This window comes from Sycon ciliatum, chromosome 9 (assembly GCF_964019385.1).
Source record: "Sycon ciliatum chromosome 9, ocSycCili1.1, whole genome shotgun sequence".
NCBI classification, from domain to species: Eukaryota; Metazoa; Porifera; class Calcarea; order Leucosolenida; family Sycettidae; genus Sycon; species Sycon ciliatum.
The window spans coordinates 12,885,734-12,900,733 of record NC_088651.1 but is presented as its reverse complement, the minus strand read 5'-3'; the positions used below and the strand labels follow the sequence as shown (position 1 = coordinate 12,900,733).

Genomic DNA, 15,000 nt, shown 5'->3' with positions numbered 1-15,000 from the left:
TTAGTTTACATGTCGTGGTCAGGTCCAGTAAAGTACGAAATAGAGAGGTTTTAGATGCACGTTAATACTCACGTGACGCGAAACTTCAGCTTGCGTTATTTACCTCGCGCGTCGAAAAACAAGAAGCAACACAACTTGTGACCTGCAGCTCACGTCGAAATTTGGAGTGTTACGCCAAATTTGACGTGAAGTTAAGCGTCACGTCGGAAATAACGTGCATCTTAATCTCCCTATTACTGCGGCTCAAAGCCAGGTAGGAATTCTCCCGTCCCGTGAAGGCTATGACTTTTGGGATGTCCTGAAATAATACTAGTAATACGAAAAGCAGTTTGCGTATAGCCCATGAGTGAGATCACTCATACTCATAGTGTTAACGCATCTGTCGGTAAAAGAGAAATAAAAACGAGAAATACATGTACGCATTTTCTCCATCCCGTTGTTGAAGGGAAAACCGACCTCGATTCCATCACAAGCTTACTTTAAGTCAATACATTTTCGGCGTATTCAAATGTCGGCCTCCCGGGGCTAAAACACATTTCGGCCGCATCAAATGTTCGGCCTGTACTGCTACCCGCTGTACATGTGTACACTGACTGTCACACTGAACCTTGAAAAACAAAATTTCGGCCGCAACAAATTTTCGGCGAAATATGACCAGGCCGAAAATAGCTGGAAAATGTTTTTATATGCGCCGAATATTTGTTGACTTACAGAAGGCATGATGACTACGGTAAAGGCGCGGATAAAAGCCGGGTTTGCATACAAGCACATCGCGGATGTATGTATGTATATATAACTCATAATCACAAGGTGATCGTAGAGGCATTAATCAGCGAGAGAATTGTGAATGATGTCTCTGAATCCAGCTCTATCGTGTGCTGCATGAGAGAGAGCATGCAAGGGAAGACCCGTCCAACTTTTAATGTTAGAAATCCATGATGTCGCGGACATCGCGGATAGAAGCCTGAAAATCAAACAGGTCAAATGCATGTAAGCCTGTCGCGCGTAGAAGCCTGGCTTCTATGCAAGCGCGGATCGGGTAGGTCAAGAGTGCATGCGCTATGTACGGTGCATAGTAAAACTGCCACCATACCGGTAGTCGGTGGTAGATCTACGCGTGTCGGGCGTAGAAGCCTGGCATACAAGCCTGGTAAAAATATCAGGGGTGCATATAAGCATGGTTTTTCATACAAGCCTGGTTTGCATTAAAGCCTGATGCAGAAAGCGGCTTATATGCTTATAAGCCCGGCTTCTATCCACGACTTTACGGTATATACCGGAATTTTGTACCGAAAAAGATATTTCAGTAAGCGCAGATATGTTAAGCATGAAAAGTTAGTACATTGATAACAATGCTGATCCAAACTTCCCTGTCTTGGGATATAGGTTCCGCTTCGACAATGGAAACGTTTATTCTCTTTAACCCTTTATGGACGGATTACTAGCACAGTATGCACCAGAATTACAAAATGTCAGTACAATTTTCAACTTTTCCATGTCATAACTTTGGTGTCCTTCACTTGATTTTCACAATCAAGGGCTCATTGGAAAGCTCTTGGCGAGAGCTACGTCAGGGTACCAATCTCCATTATCCGGCCGCCACAAATCAGGCGCGGTAACACAGCAAAGTCGTCTCCAAGCCTGATATGCAAGCAAATTCGTCCCATCAACGCCATTCCACTCTCCTTCATCGCAGAACGCTCAAATCTGTTTGAGACGATTCAAACTTCAGCCGGCTACGTCATTATCATGTGCTCAGTCGCTCAAAGAGCACACGAAAAGGGATTTTCCCCCAAAATGGCGAAATGATCGATCAAAAATTTGAATTTGCCGAGGTAAGAATACGGCGTGCGATATCTCTGGCGTCCGACATTGTAACTCTTCGGCGATTGTTGCATTGGACAGCTTGGAGTTCCCGCTACCACGTAGACCCTTCGATGTGGAATTTGCTCAAGAAACGATGGAGTTACGAAGTTACGAAGTTTCGATCTTATTAGATCGAAACTCGTACAGTCCGTACACAAAGGGTTAAGTCATTCTTCACGTAGAGGGACGAACAATCTTAATGTCTCTGCTGCCACCTTTGCACCATCGCCGGTAGCTCATCTTTCTTAAAGCTCTTAGCTGCTCTGATGAGCATAGATGGCCGAAACAGCTTGCTGTCTGCAGCATTGAGCAAGTGCAGTGTACATAATTGTAGATACATTGATCAGCATGAGCAGCTTGTGATACCCCAATGCGTCACATTGATCTCCGTGTACGATGTTGGACGTTGGCCGGTGATAGCGGGCCTCACATCATTTCACTCATCTTTAGATAAAAGCCAGGTTAATCCAGCTGCCTTTGCCACTGATGGAAGCGGTGCAGTGATTCAAGGGACCTTGGCTACCGGTATGTCGCCACCATCTAGAGAAGATACATTATTAGCAAGGAAAGGTGTTCCTTGATCTCCTTGATGGGGTCGCATGAGGTAGTACAGCGGCTTGTCCGTACAAGCAAGCCATGCTTGAAGCACGCAAGTCTGGGAATTTCAAAGGCTGATAAGACCCCGTACTGAACACGGAATCATTCATCATTATGAATTGCTTGAGCACAGGGTCACTGAACGAAGTCTCATCCCATAAGGCGGGGTAGCTTCTCCGCGTCATCACTTCCACAATATGTAGACCAGAGCTCCTCAGGAGCATGCTGACAGACTGGCCATTTCCCAATCCTGGAGTATCATCCATATTGCATCAAACTATTATATCGCCTGCGCATTTAGCAGAAAGAGAGGATTCCCCACATTCACTGTGAGACGCCCTTCGTCACGTCCACGACAGCAAGGGTTAGCATAGCAGTATACTGCTGGTAGCACCAGTAGCTATCCCAGTGCATATGTGGCTTCTGCATCTTCATTAATGTGCCATAGATGGCTCCGCCACATTTTGAGAGCCCACAAAGATCCTCAAACTCCTCCGTGATGCTGTCCAAAGGACTTCGTTGTTGAGGAAGATAATCCTCGACAACACCAACAAATCCTTGAGCATTCCTATTGTCTCGTGGACTGTGCCCCCTGGTGTGGATTTTCTGGACTCGCACATGAGAGTTCTGGAAAGGACAGGCTGTGAGCCAAACACTGGAGCTGGTTACGGGGCGTCCTCTGGGCTTCTTGCTGTCGGATGTGGAACCAATGCCTTCTCCGATCACATGGCCAATCCATAATAAGCGCCTTTCCCTGCATGCTGTGGTGATTTGTACTCGGACAGTTTGTACGGGTTTTTGTTCCATATTCTTTGGAGATGCACTATGCCAAGAATGGATCGCAGTCTGTGTCAAGCTTGTTGCCGAGTGCTGTTGTCAAGGTCCACAGACCACAGTTGTATACATGTAATAGAACCGGACGTATAAGTGTGGTAAACATAAGCATTCTAGAAAACAAAGAGTAGGGGATGAGGAGGGCTGCACCCCCTGCCGTCCTTTGGCTAGAACCTTGATGGTGAAACCACTCTACTCACAGATGCCCGTACCTGTTCCTGAACCTGCCTGTTCTCAACGTATCCTCCAGTGTTGCATTTTCCTCAAAGTCAAACCGGATCGTAGCCCAATAGTATGATAGCGAAGGGTGGGAGTGGGGGAGTGGGGGGGGGGGGAGTGTAATATGTTGGTTGTATCGTGACAGACCTCCTCCAGCAACACACACACACACACACACACACACACACACACACACACACACACACACACACAAAGGGTTCTTCAGGGTTGTGTTGCTGGAGGTCGTGGCCGAGGCAGGCCCAGAATGTCTTGGCTTGATAATATTATTTCATGGACTGCACTTGACGTGCAGTCCCTGCTCGCTGCTGCACGCGATCGATTTTTATGGCGCTCGCTTGTTCATACTTGCTGTATGACGCCCCGACGGCCTTAGAGCTAAGGGCTTGTGATGATGATGATGATGATGATGATCGTGACAGATATTGTTTCCTTTTGCTGTGTGTGCAGCTCTGGGTACATGCTCCGTTTTCTCTCTGATGGCGAATGAAACATACTCGTGTAGGCTGCGTGCCTGCCGGGGTGACGGTGGCAACTGCGCATACAGTAACCTGGCTTACTTCTCTACTGGCCACTACTATACGTCCATTGTCGGTAAGGCTGATGTCGCTCAGTTATTCATGTCGTTCAACATCCCACGTAGGGGTGTGGGAACAAAACTTAGGATAGTACGGTCAGCCACGTGAAATACAATTTACTTATGGGAATGGACGGCTCCTCTGATAAATCTTCAACATGTAGAGCCCTAATCAGTGCGTTTTATTAATTCACTGGGTACCATGGGGCAAAGAGTGGTATGGTCAATGCTGCAGTGACCATGAGTGTGGGTCTCTCTCTCTCTCTCTCTCTCTCTCTCTCTCTCTCTCTCTCTCTCTCTCTCTCTCTCTCTCTCTCTCTCTCGTCTCTCTCTCTCTCCCTCTCTCTCTACATTTTTATCTATCCAGCGTGCATGCATTCTGTCTCTGGCTCTATATATTTCTATCCCACACCATGTACACACACGTGCACACGTGCACACACACACACACACACACACACACACACACACACACACACACACACACACCTCAGACCTCAGACATGCCCATCGTGGAAGCGATGATAGCGAACAGCTGTGTTAGACATAGCAACTTGTGCTGGGACACACACACACACACACTCACACACAATCAACAAATTTTGCTTTGCAACGACAAGTGGGAGAATAGCGAGAATAGCGTTTCTGTGATCAAACTTGCTTATCTACAGTTCCAGATCACTGATGTAGTCTATTTGAATGCTACACTCGGAGTAAAAAAACTGTTTTCGTCCTCTTATTATTGTTTGAATGATACACACCAATTACGGTCTACTTGTAACTTGTTATTTTGTTGTGTGTTCTCTTGGCCGAAAAGGTCGTACATTCACTAGCTTCTTCAGCATATCGTATGTGGTAGCGTCGTCAGTATTTATCCGGTCCGAGGCCAGTGGTCCGTACGGCTGCATTCTTGCCCTGGAGGGTAGCGATGAAGCAATCCGCTACTCCCAGGAGCTTTCTATCACATACGTCTGTTATGTAACCCTTGACAACGGGACAGCTATTGCCACGGCATCACTGGACATTGCCAACGCCACTAGTGTAAGTTTTAGTGCGATGCCGAGGGAACTGTGGTTCTGTGTGCGTGTGTGTGTGTGTGTGTGTGTGTGTGTGTGTGTGTGTGTGTGTGTGTGTGTGTGTGTGTGTGTGTGACCCCCCCCCCCCCCCCACCCACCCACCAAAAATAGGGATTCACTGGCCAGAAAATGTCACTCCAAATAGCTGTATGGTGTAGACCAGGCTGAATAGTGACGGTCAATTCTTCAGCCTTGCAAGCTGTTGAATGGTGTAATCCCAGCACAAGTTGCTATGGCTTCTGCCGTAGCATTGCTATCATCGCCTCCGGCGATGGGCGTCAAAGGTCAAAGGTCAAAGGTGTGTGTGTGTGTGTGTGTGTGTGTGTGTGTGCATGTGTCCTTGTACGTGTGTGTGCATGCGTGCATGTGCGTGTCTGTGTGCGTGCATGTCTGTGTCTGTGTCTGCGTGCGTGCATGCGTGCGTGTGTGGTGTGTGCGCATCAGGTGGCATATTGGGTGCCCCAATCAGTGCAGCGTGCGCAGACGTGCACGAGCAGTGCATGAGCAGTGCCTGAGCAGTGCCTGAGCAGTGCCTGAGCAGTGCATGAGCAGTGCATGAGCAGTGCATGAGCAGTGCCTGAGCAGTGCATGAGCAGTGCACGAGCAGTGCCTGAGCAGTGCACGAGCAGTGCCTGAGCAGTGCATGAGCAGTGCCTGAGCAGTGCATGAGCAGTGCATGAGCAGTGCATGAGCGATGTACATGTATGTAGATTCCTAAAGACAAAAGGACACGTCTAAGTATAAGGAACATGAGGGGAAGAAGCAGTGAGAGTCTGTGCATGCGATAAGCGCTAACAAGGGTTGACAGCATTAACCCCACAATGTGCCGATCGGAGTTATTGGCGTACAGTATTGCAAGATACCAAAATATTCTTCTCCAACTAGCCCTCCGCTTTTTCTTTTTCTTTGCCTTTATTTCCAAGCATTGAACGAGACTTCAAACACCAAGTGATTTCGACTCCTGACATTCAACTATTTTAGTACAACATGCAGCGTGAAAGCCTCTACGGGGCAGTCCGGCATTATTGATAATTGTCACGAAACAAAAAAGTTTAGGTCCTCCCCCCGCCCTCCCACCCACCCCCGAACGAAAAATAGATTAACTTGACAGCTAGAATGCATTAGTGTCTCGCAATCATATCAGTATTTTTTCAAAACGAAACCCTCCTTGTCCCACCCACTCATAAACGAGACTTTTTTGTTTCGTGTAAAAGATCGATAACTTCGGCCGGGCCCCTAAGGCTGTTCGTTCACCTTTGTTCTGGTGTCCCGGCTTGTCTTTTCCACATATCAATGTTTTTTTTAACAAATCTCTCCTTGACCCACCCACTCGTAAACGAAACTTTTTTCGTTTCGTGTAAAAGATAGATACAGTCAGACCTCGTTTATCCGGTCCTCGTTTATCCGGATCCCTCGCCATCCGGAAGAAAATCGCTGGTTACCGATGTGCAGCATATGTTATGCATACAACATAACCGGACCTCGCGATCCGCATACCGGTGCATGATTTTGTGTACAAACTGGTCGAAATGTGTACACAAAGCATCATCGTATCCGGTTGCACGTGGCTTGCAGAAGCTAGAATCAGGGAGTTGTACAAACAAATGAGGTCCTTGACCTGCTGGCCCATGCATGCGATTAGCATTCAGTTGCATGCACTTGTCATTTTTTTCATTGTGCACGCTAGTTGTACTGCATAGGACCCGTCTACATGTATGTCCGATGCCACTCCTTTTGATATGCCACATGCATATACAGTGTGTGTGTTCGGTTATCCGGTTCCCTCGCCTATCCGGATATTTTTGTGGAAAACGGATGTGTGCGGTTAAGCGAGGTCTGACTGTACCGGTAATTACGGTCAGCCCCTAAGGCTGTTCACGTTTGCTCTGGTGCCCCGACTTGTGTGTTCCTATTTTGCTACAGATCAACAACTTGTCGCCAAGCACATCATACAATTTCCAGTTGTTCGCTCGAATCGGCGGCAGCTTCTACGAGATTCCACTGAACACCGGCAACTCCACGGTGAATGGCTCGCAGGGCATCGTGACGGGACCGTACGAGTCGCCCATCGTGCTCGGTCCCGTCATCCTGAGCCAGGACGGCAACGACGTGCACGTGACCTGGAACTATGAGCGCCGCAGCAGCCTGCTGGCCGAGAGCGACGGTGTGACGTAAGGGGAAAGTCCCTATTGCTATTGAGTGAATAGACCAAGACACAAATTCATCATTGCACAGATTGTTTTTGACTGACCGGTTTCACTGTTATTTGAACAGATCATCAGAGCCCTCTGGCCGTGGTAGACGAAAATTTCCTTTGATCCATTACCTGTTCTTCACAAAGTGGAATACAATCAATTCTACCATGGCAGAGGGCCGCAACAGTCCCGTATGCATCTGAGCGCTCACCCCCGCACCCAGTGACGACTTTTCCGTGTTTAAATAAACAGTTTTCTGTTTCACCCTGATGGTGTGCCCAGCCCGAATATTTCGTGAACATGTTCAGTGGCATACGTACCGGCATGCAGTGTTCAGTGGCATACGTACCGGTATGCAGCAAAGAGACCGTGTGTTTGAGCTGAGGGACCCTGATGTAAAAATGGCGGCAGTGGACTCTTCAAGAACCTTTCTTAAAGTTTAAAAGAAGTCCTCCCTCCAACACCTTCACAACCATGGTCGTTCACTTCAATTTCAATAAATTTGTTATTACTCGTTACAGTAAAACCTGGTGTAAGCGACCTCTGGTCTTAACGACCGTTTTTTCCATGCACGGACAGTTCTACGCATACACTGTGGCACCTGGTTCTAAAGACCACCTGGCTTTAGCGACAGCGTTTGCTTGCACCGTGGGGTGGTCGCTTAAACCAGGTCTTACTGTACCAATTTATTGACACTGCAGTGAAAAACTGTTCTTGTGAAGGTATTGGAGAGGTGATTGATTGGGTGCAATGGAGCTTCCGAGTATTGAAGAAAGTAGAATAAGCGAAACACAAAAAAACCCTGTGTTGCTCTGTTGCAGGTATCGTATCTACCGCAATGGTGAGGTGGTCTACACACTGCTCTCCTTCGGCAATCTCACCTACACTATGGTGAACGCCTCGACGGCCATTGACAGCTATCGGGCAACATGCTGCAGCACGCGTGCCTGCACCGAGGGCTTCATCTCCATCATCAACAAACGTGAGCGATGCGTCTCAACGTGTCACCCAATGCTTGGGCTGTTTGTGCATGTACTGTGAAAATCAACACACTACCATAGCCTAGCTTTGGTTGGCTGGAAATGCATTTCTAAGTTCATGAACCGGCACTGTTCCACACAAACTCTTGCATTAGAAGCTGGGTATGAGGGCAGAAGACAAACGTTTTAGGTACTGTAAGTGTACAAATTTTCGCCCCATTCAAATCTCGGCCTCCCAGGGCTAAAACCCATTTTGGCCCCATCAAATTTTCGGCCTGTACGAGGTGAATTGCTATTTCTGGACATTGTACATTTCTGGACATTTCGAGTAAAATAATTTTTCGTCGCGTGTAGAGTCAAGTCAGTCAGGTTGATGAAGTTTTTTCTTGTTGCAGTTGACAGCTGGGCTGTTGTAGTTTCTCCTCGTGTCGGTGCCTTGTTGATAGCCTTTTCTTGGGAGGCATTTCAACGAGTTTTGTGGTACTATGTGGCATGAGAATTTTGAATTTTGAGTAAAATAAGAAGTAATGGACGAATCGTTGGCTTCCCCATGTGCACTCCACTTCAGACGCTGTATAGTCTTGGACCTGTTGGCTGGAAGTGTGAAGAGGCCAACTGCAGTCCACCAATAGAAAAATAACAAAAATGGTGCAGTATAGGATGCCTATTGACACTATTTTACTTTCATGTCCAGAATTCCATACACTGAAATTTGGGCCAAAAAATTGACCTGTCGAAAACATCCTGCTATAAAGTCTCTGGGATCACAGCATGAGCAATTGTCACACATTTGGAAAGATGAAGGATTAGGCCATACAATAGATACAAAAAGATATGAAAAATGTAAAACACAAAGCCAGTGGGCCTCTATTTTATTTTCATGTCCAGAAATTGCTATTCACCTCGTACTGCTGCCGCTTATATAACGTTACACTGTCACACTGAACCTTGCAAAACAAAATTTCGGCCACAACAAATTTTCGGCGAAACATGACCAGGCCGAAAATAGCCGAAAATAAATATGCGCCGAATATTAAATTTTGTTGACTTCAGCGGGATTCACAGAAGCTTTTTTTGCGATGCGACTCGCGATGCGACGCGATCTGCGATGGACACGTGCGATGCGAACTCGCGAAATACCATTCACAGAAGAAGTCAGTGATGCGACAACATCTTGCTGATTTGGCTACGTCACCATGATATCCGCGCGGTTTGATAGAACTTGTACAAATTTATAGGCAACTCTTGAACCTTTGTACAACTTTGCTGTAGAAAAGGTCAAAATCGTACGCCAAATCGCTTGTCGCATCGCATCGCGAAAGTTGAGCCAAGCTCAACCTCTGCGATGGCCTGCGATGGCCCAGTTGCGGCAGTTGCGTGGAGTGCGACATGGCTGCGATTTGGGGTTTTCCCGGTTTCGCGCCTGTCGCATCGCCTGTCGCATCGCCTGTCGCATCGCAAAAAAGCTTCTGTGAATCCCGCTTTACAGTACAGACTCTACTACAGAGACTCAATTCATTATAGATGGTTTGTGCCGGTATTAAATTTTGCGCTACTGTTAAAATTATCGATATGAAAGAAATGGGCCAAACGTACCAAAATTCTGTTGATTGTGAAATTACAGTTTGACTATACCGTAAAAGCCCGTGTATAGGCTCCGGGCGTGTAGAACAGCAGCCTCAATTTCCTGGGTGTATACAAGGGCATGGGCGTTATTTTGGAACCGGGCGTATATTCGGAATAGGGATAGCAGTAAGTATTGGGTATCAGTACCTGTACATGTACTGGTGTTGCCAGCATACCTGGGCGTATACATGGGCATGGGCGCTATTTTGAAACAAAAGTGTTGACTTCCACCGACTGGGCGTGTACACGGAGGGTGGGCGTAATTTCGAGTGGGCGTATACAGGGGCTTTTATGGTATCTCAGAATTCTTACGTTGTAAACTAAGACCCGACTTTGTGTCATTCTGTTATCCGTCGCTTCACTCAGCACCGGAAATACCCAAGTTCTGGGTGGTGATACGCGGCACAGTGCTGCGCTGGGAGCGCACTCACTACCACTCCTTCACTCTGTTCTTCAACGGCTCCAGTAGTGTGCCCGGCTGTAGTAACATCACGGAGAGGTCGTGTGTGGCCAGCAGCCTGAGATCCTACGCCATGTACAATGTGGAGCTGAAGGTATGTTTCATGGACGCAACAGGGTGAATATATAACAACTCCCTATCCTGCTGCAGCCAAGGTTACATAGCAACTGCAGAGTATTTATATAACAACTCGTATCCTGCTGCAGCCAACAGAGTTTGTTTTAGAAGTCTCGAAACTGAGTTTAAGCGTAATTTGGAGGCACATCAACATTCATCCCAAGCTACAGTCAAATTTCAGTATACCACACCTCCAGCAGCAATACACCTCGGTATTTCAGTACCGAAATGTCTTGCTCTTGTTTTGAGACTTCTGAAACGAATTGCATATCTTTTTGGCGAGTAGTTTGACTCCTCTGTTTCCAGAAATTGTTTCCTCACGACGTATCAGGTTGTTGTAGCCGACTCTGATGCCTCAGGAAATTACGACTGTGCTTTGTGCCTCTTTTTGTGTGTGTGTGTGTGTGTGTGTGTGTGTGTGTGTGTGTGTGTGTGTGTGTGTGTGTGTGTGTGTGTGGGTGTGTGTGTGTGCGTGTGTGTGTGCGTGTTTGCGTATGTTTGTTCCCAGGCATGCTACTACTCTATCTGCAGTAGAAGCCAGGTGACTGTGTTACGCACTGGTCCGCCAGCCATAACAGCAGCCAACATATCTGCATGTAAGGTTATCTAAGGTCTTTTTAAGGTCACGCAAGGTCATGTAAGGTCACGCAAGGTCATGTAAGGTCACGCAAGGTCATGTAAGGTCATGTACCACTGTCACACCAATGGCCAAGAACGGCTAAAGCCATTTTGAACTACAACAGCAACCCACTCGTGCTGTACCCTCTTGGTTTCATGTTTCTACTGTCTATATGTACAGGATAGTTAAGTGAGGTAAGAATCAGCAGCAATGCTTGCCACCGGAGGCTGTGTAGATCGGTCTGCTATGAGATTTGTACGCGTTTGCACGTGCACTCCCCCCCCCTGAGTCTCATTTTCTGTATGTGGTGTCTGCGTGTATGCCGAGAGTACATAAAATCCAGCGACCCATACGTGAGCTACACCCTCTGAGTGCTGGGTTATTTTGTGCATACTCACATGAGTACACCATGATACAAGTGCACTGTATTTGCCTTTGTGTATCTGTGTCTGTACCGATGCTAGCCGGCAATGGAGGTGTTCCCATCCCGGGCCTGAACGTCTTCAACCTGCCCTATCGTCCCATACTGGAGGCCGGCGCTCTGGGACCGGACACAATTGCCGTATTCCTCATGAAGGGTGCCACACTGGAGAACTCCAAAGGCGGTCCACAGGAGAGCGGCTTCACCAACGCGAAATTCCACTTGTTCGTCGTTCACACAAACGGTGCGTAGTGTCCGCGGTAAACTTTCGCTGCAGTACTTGAATATGATGCACACACGACCAGAACCATCTGGGAATACGTGTGTCAATATGTACAGACTTCACTGTAGCCATCCATTCTATCCATAGTGTTACATCCTCACAATGCTCCGAACGGTTTCTGAGCTACACCGATTTTTTATATTTCCGATTTCTCGACCAAGGCCCATGTGCACTATACAGGACCAAGTGCTGCTGCTTTACCAAGGCCCATTTACCTGTTAACCCTTTTTGAGTCTGTGCGTTCAAATATCTACCACTGGTGGTCGATGGCCATGCATGTACAAAAATGTTCGTATCTCACTCAAATCTTGACGGAATTCCGCAATCAAAGTTCAGTAAAACCTGGTTAAAGCGACCACCCCACGGTGCAAGCAAAAACGGTCGTTAAACCGAGGTGGTCTTTAGAACCAGGTCTCACAGTGTCTGTGTAGAACTGTCGGTGCATGGAAAAAAAGGTCGTTAAGAGCATGTGGTCGCTAAACCCAGAGGTCGCTTACACCAGGTTTTTACTGTACCTAAGAAGAAGCCAAAGAGCTCAGCGTTCCATTGCAACAATCGCTGAAGCGCTCCGACGTGGCATGCCTGAGATATCGCGCTCGACATATCAGTTACAGCAGAAAAGTGATCTTTTAGTTAGTTGGTGTAGTCAAGTGGCCGTTACGATGATGGTGAGGATGTATGGATAGAATCGCCCATAGGCCTACAGCTGCAGATTCCTGCTTTGTATGCACATATCAAACTTGAAATTGAAGAGAAATTATCAGCGAGAAAATCGGCCATTGTGCAAGTGGAATGGGTCGGCCGAGAATGAACTGTGGACTGGTGGTTTGATATCAGCTCGAAGTAAGCAGCAATAAGCCATGCGCCTCTTGAAGCCGCTTTACCGTCAAATCCCGGTGTAAGCCCTTGCATATTGCTTTGAATACTCCGCTCGGTCAAATGACAAACGTCGCCTTTGCATCCTGCTTTGACTACTCGGCCCGGACAAGTCGAATTTGAACTCACAGCAAAACAGAATTCGATCTCTTGTTTTGGGGTACAAATCATTGTCGAGTTTCGGTACCAGCTGCAGGAACTCCATGAACGTCTTACTGTAAATCAGCAAATATTCGGCTATTTTTGGTCAGAACCTTCGAGGCCTAAATTTGTTGCAGCTTAAAATAATACTTGTTTGCAAGGTAAATTGTGACAGAATATACAGGCAGTGGCAGTACAGGCTGAAATTTCGTTGCGGCCGAAACTGTTTTACGAGCCCTTGGAGGCTGCAATTTAAATACACTGAAAATGTGTAGACTTACAGCAGTGAGTTTCGGTGTGGTTGTGCTATCCCCCATAGTTTAGGACCCGCGTGTGACCCCTGATCATGGGAGTGGTGGTGTCCCACGGAAGCGGAAAGGTGGTTCTTGACCAACCCTGTACACGAGACCCATGTCACTCGTTTATAGTAATAGGTTTTTCATTTGACCCGACGAGACCACACGACGCTTGCAGACCACAGCACGAACAGTTGACCAGCCACACTCCACGGAAGCAAGTACAAGTAGTATTACACTTGTTTATGCTCACGTGCAGGTACTGTTGCCAAGAGTTTGGAGGTGGAGCCGACTCTGCTGACCAAGATTACGCAACTCGACTCCTCGACCACGTACAACATGGAGCTCTACACGATCATCAACAATGTGTGGTACCTCGTACCCGGACCATCGCCGACCGACTCGCGCCACGTGGGGACAACCATCATCCCTGTGGCGCATGGCAGTGGACCACTTGGAGGTATGACAATATCTTGTGCAGTACATAATCGCCTCTTTTTTATTACACACAAGTTCCCATGGACTCCGCCAATCTGATTAGAATTGAAGAGCAAAAGGGTGGTCTGGTGACGTGGGGACTTGCTTCTTGTATTCGTTCGTCCTTGTTGTCTGAAGAGTTTTGGTGGTCTACCCTACCCGCGGATAACTCCGTATTAAAATTGTCTTTGGCCAACACTGTAAGCTTAGGTGCGCCAGTACATGAGAGCACTGATAAGATGTGCCGTCCCTACATCCCCTGTATCTTGTTTTGTGGTTGTCTCCACATGGCTCTTTGTAGGGCTGTGTTCCCCGTAAAAATAAAAAAATTAAATTAAATAAATAATAAAAAAATGTACCCGCATGGGCAGCAGGAACGTGTTCTTAGTATGTGAGGTACTTCTTATTATTTTCGCAATTGAGTCAATTTACAGTCTACAAAAATACTTCGTTGTGCGCCAAATATGCACCAAGGAGTGAAAGCGATAGTTGCAGTCGATAGTCAAGGTCTTTCTGAAAACGTAGAGCCCTTGTTTGTAATAATCCGACAATATTTGAGCGTGTGACGAAATATTTAGTGATCGCCTATTGCATCGATCCACGTGGATCGATATTTGAATGGCTGGTAGTGAGAGGGTTAACATACCTCTGTACGGATCAATACACCCGTGCTCTGGACAATGTTCATACTAAGTGAGAATGTGTTTTATCAGAATAGGCACTTAGTGAGCTCCACTGCAATTTAACACGAGCTGCAGCTGCATATCAGTGGAAAGTCTGGATGGTAGGCACCCAACATGTGTGCCTTGCCGGCGGGTGTGTACGTGTGTGTGCGTGTGTGCGTGTGTGTATGTGTGCGTGCGTGCGTGTGTGTGTGTGTGTGTGTGTGTGCGCACGTGTCCGTGTGTGCATGCATGTGCACACGCATGGGCATTCTTGTACTGACAGTACCCAGCAGTACCAATCTTGGTCCGTACCTGCCTGGATTTGGTGGTGGATTGGCACCAGGAGGGACAAGCAATGTCTACACGGTACCAACGACTGCAAGTGACTGTGTTCCCACAACCCAGGTTATCACACTCTCAACCTCCTTCCCCACCATCAACAGTCGACCAACCGTGCATAGAATCACGGGAACAACTAAGGTAGGAGTGTGGTCTGCAGGACATTATAGCCCGTTATAGAACAGCACACATGTGCGTACGCATGCGCGCGTACACATACACACACACATTCATCCACGAACTTACAGTCAGGGAATGAATTGGGTCGGGCAGCTACACCACCCCTTGCACACTTGTCTTGAAATCACATGACATGCC

General features: G+C 47.3%; 1 protein-coding gene across 2 annotated transcripts in view; it reads left to right on the top strand.

Moving 5' to 3' along the window:
• The window catches only part of LOC135825267 (uncharacterized), a 59,656-nt gene that overhangs the window by 21,481 nt on the left and 23,175 nt on the right, over positions 1-15,000 (top strand). For both annotated transcript variants that reach the window (XM_065338007.1, XM_065338008.1), the window contains exons 10-18: positions 3,985-4,128; positions 4,929-5,152; positions 7,111-7,358; positions 8,204-8,364; positions 10,355-10,542; positions 11,074-11,161; positions 11,649-11,849; positions 13,461-13,661; positions 14,627-14,823. In XM_065338007.1, the coding sequence (XP_065194079.1) occupies positions 3,985-4,128; positions 4,929-5,152; positions 7,111-7,358; positions 8,204-8,364; positions 10,355-10,542; positions 11,074-11,161; positions 11,649-11,849; positions 13,461-13,661; positions 14,627-14,823 (1,652 nt within the window). The remainder of the gene's footprint in view (positions 1-3,984; positions 4,129-4,928; positions 5,153-7,110; positions 7,359-8,203; positions 8,365-10,354; positions 10,543-11,073; positions 11,162-11,648; positions 11,850-13,460; positions 13,662-14,626; positions 14,824-15,000) is intronic.